The sequence below is a fragment of the Nematolebias whitei genome, chromosome 1 (genome assembly GCF_014905685.2).
Source record: "Nematolebias whitei isolate Nwh7 chromosome 1, NemWhi1, whole genome shotgun sequence".
Classification (NCBI taxonomy): domain Eukaryota; kingdom Metazoa; phylum Chordata; class Actinopteri; order Cyprinodontiformes; family Rivulidae; genus Nematolebias; species Nematolebias whitei.
The window spans coordinates 78,237,790-78,246,895 of record NC_056498.1 but is presented as its reverse complement, the minus strand read 5'-3'; the positions used below and the strand labels follow the sequence as shown (position 1 = coordinate 78,246,895).

The window sequence follows — 9,106 nt, the reverse complement described above, 5'->3', positions numbered from 1 at the left end:
ACAAGACAACTACAGGACAACTACAGGACAACTACAAGACAACTACAGGACAACTACAAGACAACTACAGGACAACTACAGGACAAACACTGGGAAACTACAGGACAACTACAAGACAACTACAGGACAAACACAGGGAAACTACAGGACAACTACAAGACAACTACAGGACAAACACAGGGAAACTACAGGGAAACTAAAGGGAGACTATAGGAATACTTCAGACGAACTACACAAAAACTACATGAAATGGCTGTTTCTTGAGTGAAAAACAGGTGAGTAGTTCTGAGTACATAGTTCACTCTGAGACCATTCAGGACAGAACATCCAGACTAGAGTCCAGCTGTGAGTCCAGGTATGAGACCAGGTGAGTCCAGGTATGAGACCAGGTGTGAGATCAGGTGTGAGACCAGGTGTGAGACCAGGTGTGAGACCAGGTGTGAGTCGAAGACTAGCAACAGAGGAGTCTCGTTGAACAGGAAATAAACAAGACCTGATCAGATTGGTCCGGATTAGTCCGGGTGAGGTTCTTACATTAAAAGCCCACATGAAGCTGAACAAACAGAACCAGTTTCCAAAGTCACAGGCAGAGTCTGTGGATCTGGAACCAGTTGGACTGACAGAACCGGTCCACAGACGGATTCAGGTTCAGACCTGAAGTCTGAACCCACCTTCAGGTGGAGACACCTGACAGGTTCGGTCCAACAAGAATATTTGTAGTTCTTGTTCAGCAGAGCCATAAAAAACTGATTTATTTTATTACAGTTTATTTAATGTGTGTACATCTCTATTATTTAATTTGTTTTTCATTCAACAGAAGCTGACAGTTGTTTAACATTAATAAATTATTTATCTGCTAGATAAATTTGAAACTCTTTACTCCATCTGCTCTGTGCTTGGTGCAGGTTTTACAGGCATGGTCCAGTTGTTTAAAGCAGCCTGTATCAGATAATCAAACGATTGATCCATTGATCGGACGATTAATTGATCTGGTTTTAAACGTGTAACATATCCATCCTGTGGATCAGATTCTTCCTACAGAACCAGCTGTGGATTAAAATATAACTACACTTTCAAGTCAAGCTCATTATTTTGTTCAAATAAGGTGACCCCTCGAGCTGGGGAGTCGTCACACGAAGGTCCGGTGTTTTTCCCTCTCTCTGGACCCCAACAAAAACAAACTTCTCATCTGGACCTTTGTGGTTCTACCTGGTTCCGACAAGAATCGCCGGGTGGTATTTCGCTGGTTTTCTGCTGGACTGGCCCTCGCGGTGTCTTCATTGGTGTGGGGGAAGTGTACCTGTGTCCCCCGAACTGGACCAGAACTGAACCGAGTTGGCTGTGGGGGACTTCATCTTTAATAGAGCTGGTCTCAGCCTCAGTGAGCAGCCCGTTACTTTTAAAGAAGGACGGTCCACCTCCGTGGAATCGCTGTGTTCGCCTGGAGGAGACGCACCGATACTTTGAAGCTCTGCCAGAACAGGACTGGAGCAGAACCGGGCCAGGGACAACTTCAGCCTCTTCATCTCTTGAGCTGTGGTGCGCCAGAGCCGGACTGGAGCAGAACCGGACCGGACCAGTGACGACTTCAGCCTCAGCCTCTCCGGTCAGTCTCATTTTTCACCGGGGGTGTCCTCTTGTGCTGTCGGATGCGGAGGTGAAGTGCAGAGAAGCGGAGGAGCAGCGCTGCGTGGTGCTCGAGAGAAGTTCGGAGTTTGTATCGGAGTTGCTGCAGGCCTCCATCCAAACTCACCTGGATAATAATTAATTTTATTCCGGATCACACTGTTGTCCCCTGTTGACCTGAAACGAGCTACGACCATGCCTTTCACTTCAGGAGGATTTTCTGGCAGCTCGTTCTGCTATTTGCTGCAAATTATCTGTTTCTGTTTTGACCTGTAGGTTCTGGACCCAGCTCCTGTTTCCCATGGGAGCATCCATCCATCCATCTTCACTGGGGGGCCGGAGGCCCCTCAGCCCAACTCAAAATGCAGTTGGGCCACCTCGTCGGGTTTGTTTGCCCATTTGATTTGTGACATTTTATGGTCTGAGACTTTTCTGCATCATTCATATTACTGTCACTATTTTCAGTTCTCAGACTATCTGGAGTCACTGAATCTTGTTACTACACCTGGATCTGCCCATCACTGCAACTTTCACTGTTTTTGGGTTCTGAATGATCGTGTCTTAATGTTTCTCATGGTTCGATTATGGGGGCTAATTGTCACACTGTTAACTCCTGTAATTACACATCAGTCACGAAAAAAAAAAAATGTCTGATAATAATGTTGTTACTGCTGTCAGGGATTCAGCCCAACCCTGGACCCCCCACTATTTATAGGACACCAAATGACTTTAAAAACATGTCAGGACTTCATTTTCTGCATGTAAATGCATGTAGCCTTCTGAGAAAACTTGATGCCTTGAAAATTCTGGTCAGTTCTTCTTCTTGGGCCTTCTTTGTCGCACCTTCCTCTTTATGATGCGCCAAATGTTCTCTATAGGTGAAAGATCTGGACTGCAGGCTGGCCATTTCAGTACCCGGATCTTTCTACGTAGCCATGATGTTGTGATTGCTGCAGAATGTGGTCTGGCATTATCATGTTGAAAAATGCAGGGTCTTCCCTGAAAGAGATGATGTCTAGATGGGAGCATATGTTGTTCTAGAACCTGAACATAGTTCTCTGCATTAATGGTGCCTTTCCAGACATGCAAGCTGCCCATGCCACAAGCGCTCATGCAACCCCATACCATCAGTGATGCAGGCTTCTGAACGGAGCGTTGATAACAACTTGGGCTATCCTTGTCCTCTCTGGTCCGGATGACATGACGTCCCGGTGTTCCTTAAAGAACTTCAAATCGTGACTCATCTGACCACAGAACAGTCTTCCATTTTGCCACACTCCATTTTAAATGACCCCTGGCCCAGTGCAAACGTCTGAGCTTGTGGAGCTTGCTTAGAAATGGCTTCCTCTTTGCACTGTAGAGTTTCAGCTGGCAACGGCGGATGGCACGGTGGATTGTGTTCACTGACAATGCTTTCTGGAAGTATTCCTGAGCCCATTCTGTTATTTCCTTGACAGTGGCATTCCTGTTTGAGGTGCAGTGACGTTTAAGGGCCCGGAGATCACGAGCATCCAGTAGAGTTTTACGGCCTTGACCCTTACGCACAGCGATTGTTCCAGATTCTCTGAATCTTTTGGTGATGTTATGCACGGTTGATGATGATAACTTAAAAGTCTTTGCTATTTTACACTGGGTAACACCATTCTGGTATTGCTGCACTATCTTTCTGCGCAACAATGGTGGAATTGGTGATCCTCTTACCATCTTGGCTTCTGAGAGACACTGACACTCTGAGAAGCTCTTTTTATACCCAATCATGTTGTCAATTGACCTAATTAGTGTTAATTGGTCTTCCAGCTGTTCGTTATATGCTCAATTTCCTTTTTCCAGCCACTTATTGCTACTTGTTCCAACTTTTTGGGGATTTGTTGACACTGTGAAATTTTGAATCAACATATTTTTCCTTTAAAATGTTACATTTACTCAGATTAAACTTTTGATCTGTGGTAGGTTTTTTTGATGCCTCAAATTGTGCCCTGTCTAGGACATGGTGTGAGAGATCTTTTTTTATACTGTCTCTCCTCATGTTTTCTTTCCTTTTCTTATCTAAGCAAAATATTATTCTGAATATGAATAAGAAGGCCGCGCTAATTATTTATAGCCGCAGCTTCGTGCACTCCGTCCATCTTTGGACGACTGTACGTACATATTTGCGTTGTATTTCGGTGCAATGCCAATAAAGTTTATTCTGATTCTATGTTAGATTACGAATAAAATATTGCCATCTCCACATCATTGCATTCAGTTTTTATTCACAATTTGTTTAGTGTCCCAACTTTTTTGGAATCCGGTTTGTAGTCAACCTGTGTACTCCTTCCTCCACTCTTATAGGTCACTCTGTGTTTCTCCCTCTTGGAAATAGGTGTTGACTAAAGCTGTTTCCATCCTTTTGGCAAAATCCACCACCATCTTTCCTTCCTGATTTATTTCCTTGACACCAAACCTACCCATCACTTCCTCATCCCCTTTGTTTCCTTCACCAACATGTCCATTCAGGTCTGCTCCAATCACCACTCTCTCCTCCCTGAGAATACTCTATCATGTCATATAGATCCTTACAACATGCATCTTTCTCCTCCACATCACATCCAACCTGTGGAGCTGACGTTTAGCATCAAACCTTCTACTCCTACCTTCAGACACATCACCCTATCTGACACTCTTTTCACCTCTGCTACATTCTTTGCCAACTCCTCCTTCAGGACCACAACTACTCCATTTCTCTTTCTATCCACACCATGGTAAAACAGGTTAAACCCTGCTCCAATGCTGCAAGCCTTGCTGCCCTTTCACTTGATCTCTTGGGCACATAAAACATCTTCCTTCCTTCTCTGCATCATGTCAGCCAGCTCTCTACCTTTGCCTGTCACTGTTCCCACATTTAGAGTGGCCACCCTCAGTCCTACATTCTTCACTTTCCTCTTCTCCCTCTGTCTCCTGACACGTTTCCCTCCTCGTGGTCTTCGACTAACAGTAGCACAATTTCCCCCAGCACATTGTTTGTCAACAGCACTGGTGGCAGTCATTAACCTGGGCCTCGACCGATCCAGCATGGTTTCGCTTTGATGACCTCACCTTATAGTTTTGGTAAAAGTGTTTTATGTCATAATGCCCTTCTTGACACAACCCTCACCATTTACCCAGGCTGGGGACCAGCATAAGAGATACACTGGCTTGTGCTCCCTAGTGGCTGGTTTGCTAAAAGCGCTAAGCACTAATAATGTAAAATAATATGGTATATTAAGCAGCAGCCTAAACATGAGTCTGTTGTGAGCAGATGGGTATGAATACAGCAACTTAAAAGGCAAGAAATCAGCAAAATGGATAAGTCACATATCACCAGTTAAAGTGGCATTATGGTGATTATTTTTTCTTTACAGTAGTTATCTTTGTTAGCAAGTCATGAGTCTAACAGCTTCATGGTAGAAGCTGTTCCTCAGTCTAGTGGTTCTACACTTAAAGAGATACACCGATCCGATACCAATATCGGTATTGGTAATAATCGGAAAAACTTCTGGATCGGGAATCGGTGACAATGTGACCGATCCATGACTGGCAGATCTATTCACTCTAATTCTATGCTTTGTGCTCCGAGTGACGTCACATAATAGCGTACTGACTGAACAAATTAAAGTTCTGTTGTTTTTACATGTTTGACCAAGCTTGTGAAGCTCTTGGTGTGTTTGAATGTGCTGCTATGGTGCAGAGTTTTCAATAAATTTGTAATTCAGTACATTCATGTCTGCGTTTAACAAAACAAATGTTTTAAATTAATTCAGCATCGGGTTTGTAAGCTCAGTCATCCAGGTAGACAACAACAAAAATGGCTAAATCATGTCATCTGGACCTGTTTCAGAAACGGGTTCATATGACATGATTTAGCCATTTTTGTTAATTCAGCACTGTTTATTCAGAATGGTATTGGCCACTACAAAAACACAGATATCGGTAGCGGATCGGAAGTGAAAAAAAGTGGATTGGTGCATGCCTATCTACACTTAATGCTCTTCAACCTCCTGCATGAGGGGAGTGGAGCAAAAAGTGTGTGCTGGTTGAGTGGGGTCCTTCATGATGCAGGTGGCCCTCTTCCTGCACCTGGAGGTGTAGATGTCTGTGATGGTGGGGAGGCTGAATCCAACAGTCTTCTGTGCAGCCTTCACCACTCTCTGCAAAGCTTTTCTTTCTGCAGCTGTGCAGCCTCCATGCCACATGTTGATACTGGAGCACAGGATGCTCTCCACTGCACACCTGTAGAAGGAGGTGAGGACTGAGCTTCCCAGACCAGCTCGTCTCAGCTGCCTGAGGAAGTAGAGTCTCTGATGAGCTTTCTTGATCAGGCTGGTGGTGTTGTTGCTCCAGCTGAGGTTGTCATTCAGGTGCACACCTAAGTACTTGTAGCTGGAGACCACGTCCACCATAGATCCTCCTATGTTATGGGGGTGTAGGTGTGTTTGCTCCTCAGTATTTGTATCTGTATTTATATTGGTATTCATGGTGAGGGAGTTTGGTGGTGCAGAGGCTAGACAAGTGAACCTGTGATTGGAAGGTTGCCAGTTCAAACCCCCCTGCTGAGCGTAACATCAAAATGTGGGTGGAAAAGATGAAGCGTCATAGCTGGAACACAACTTAGTCCTCCTTTTAAAGACCAGAACCACGGCTCCGGTCTGTCCCTCCACAGGTGTTGGCCCTGTCTTTCATGCATTGAAGAAACGTGTCCACCATGACAACTCCAGTGTCCAGAGCCTTCAGCTTTTCAGGACAAACCTCGTCCACTTCAGCTCCCTCAGAGACCTCTGCCATGGACTGTGGTTCCACTCAGGTCTGATGAAGGGTTCTAGCTGTTCCACAGTCCCGGACCTTCTTTCATGCATCAGATGTTTTGGACTGGTGACAGGTCTGGTTTGCAGCGGGTCAGACTCTTCATGCTGCTGTAATGGATTCAGTCTGTGGTTTAACATCATCTAGCTGAAAAATGGAAGGTCTTCACTGAAGAAGACGTGGTCTGGAGGGTAGCAGATGTTCTAAAACATGAAGATACGTCTCTGCATTGATGGAGTCTTTCCAGATGTGTAATGCCTAAGGCACTAATGCACCCCCATACCATCAGAGAGGCAGACTTTTCAACATTGAGCTGATATCAGGTTGGATGGTCCCTCTTCACTTTAATATGAAGGATGGTGGTTCCAAACAGGCTTTCGGATTTGGATCCATCCGACCCCAAAACAGGTCTGGACTTCACCTCAGTCCATTTGAAATGAGCTCTGGTCCAGAGAAGATGGCAGCGGTTCTGGATGGTGCTCACATCTGGCTTCTTCTCTGCCTGACAGAGCTTTAAGCAGTGGATGAACTGTGCTTACATGATGGCATCTTTCAATCAGGAACTTTATTCTGAAATAGTTCCACTCGTTTTAGACAGACTGCTGAACCTCTGCCCATCTTTACTTCTAAAAGTCTCTGATAATTCACCTGTTACTAAATGTTCCACCAGATGTTTAGTTTTTATTGACACAAGTTATTTTACAGCATGTTGCTGCCATCAAGAGTATAAATTACTTGTTTTTCTCTGAGAATTGTTAAGTTTTCAGTTTAAACACGTGTTTAACATGTTCTAAAGTTAGTCAAATATGACATTTTAAATCACTGCATTCGGGTTTAATTAAATAAAATCCACTCCATCTATAGATGGATCCGGTCTCGGTTCGGGTCTCACCTCCCTTGCAGGGGGTCCGGTGCTGGCTGTGCTGGGCCCGGTACCCCTCGATCACCTCCCACTCCCCGGAGTCTCTCCGGATCGGGAAGCAGACGCTCAGGACGTGGTTACACGGTTTGATCAGCCGGAGGATCCCCCGGACCCGTTTCCTCTTCTGGTCCGGACTCTCCCTGGTCTTCAGGTCCTCCGCCAGCTTGTCCTCCACGATCCCTGCTCCGCGGTCGAAGAACCCCTCCACCATGGTGAAAAAGTTCGGGTCGTCCCGGTCTACGGCCTGGCTGTAGCTGCGAAGACGCAGCAGGACAGACACCGGGAGAACCGCCGGGCCAGCGGCGGAGCAGCCGGACCGCAAGACTCTGCCTCCTCCCCGGGTGAGTGGTCCTCCGAGGTGCCGGAACATTTTGACAGTAATTTACGGTGCTGACAGAAGGTGGAGGTCCTGCGGGAGGAGACGAGGAAATGGAGCGGAGGAAAGAGGAGTTTGTACCGCAGCAGCGACTCCTCCTTCCCGCCCATCAGCCGACACCGCCGCGTGCAGAGACCTCAGCACGAGCGCGTGCAGCGACGTTCATTAGCTAACTGACGGTTTGACCTGGTTTAACCGCGTTAGCTTAGCACAAGCTAGCGTTTCAAACCGAGTTCAAATTAACTTCAGCTGGCCGGACATGGCAAGAAGTGACACCGAGGGGATAAATACTGTTTGAAACTGAAAACCAAAACCCTGGAATTAGTATTTTACTAATGATTTAGACTTTAAAAAAAAAAACTTTATTTGTTTGTTTTGGTTTTCGCTAACCTCAAATGAACTGCAAGTACTTCCTGATGAAACTTTCAAAATAAGAGCAGCAGTGTCTACCCCACCCAAAATTACCTTTTCTTTTTTTGTAACCCTTTATTTGTACTGGTAGTCTCATTAAGTCACAACAACTCATTTTCAAGAGATATCTGTGTTGGGGAGCAGATGATGGGGGTTAAGGGCCTTGCTTAGGGCCCCAGAGTGGGGCAAATGAGGGTGGAGGCAGGTGTGGTTGTTTCACCTTTTCCAGCCACATTGTGATGTTGTCGGTCCGGGGAGTTGAACCGGCGACCTTCCGATCACAGTCCCACCTTCTCTAGCCTCTGCGCCACCACTCCTCTATTCCCCACTTTTTATTTATAAAAACACTTCAAACAATTAATACCAACAAAGATCCACTCTGACTTAGACATTTAAACAATGTTGCACAGGTTTACAAAGTTTTTCTTTTTGATTTCGCTATCTTCAGTTTTACTACAAATACTTCCTGATGAAACTTTCAAAGTAAGAGCAGTGTCTACTCCCCAAAACAAATTCTACGGTAGACATAGACTACTTTATTTATGAAACACTTCAAAACATTTAATAACAACAAAGACTTATTCTGACATAGACATTTAAACTCTGAAAAGGTTTACACATTATTGCCATAACTGAACCTCTCCACAGACACTCGGGCTTGAGGAGAGGGAACTTGCTCTCTCTCCTCCCTCCTCTCTGCTCACTCCTCTCTGCTCACTCCTTACTGCAGGGTGCCTGAGTGTTGCTTTGTTGTTTGCCTCTCAGAACTACTACGGTAACTTTTTATTGTAATAAAACCTATATTTTAATTTGACCTTGTGCTTTGTGTGGTACACGTGATACATCTGTTTGAGCAAATGGCTCGTAACAACGGCCCTCTCTATCTTCGTACAAGTTTGTTCTATCTTCTGTATTTCAAGTTCTCTCGGGGTACGAGTCGAAGAGCCTTCTGA

General features: G+C 45.3%; 1 protein-coding gene across 1 annotated transcript in view; it reads right to left on the bottom strand.

Annotated features, from left to right (window-relative positions):
- Positions 1-7,844, bottom strand: part of LOC119413597 (glutamate dehydrogenase, mitochondrial) — a gene marked incomplete in the record, with an annotated part of 52,602 nt that extends 44,758 nt beyond the window's left edge. Inside the window, 1 exon segment of the mRNA XM_037680657.1 lies at positions 7,337-7,844. Within this exon segment, the coding sequence (XP_037536585.1) occupies positions 7,337-7,736 (400 nt within the window).
- Positions 7,845-9,106: the final 1,262 nt, after the last annotated feature.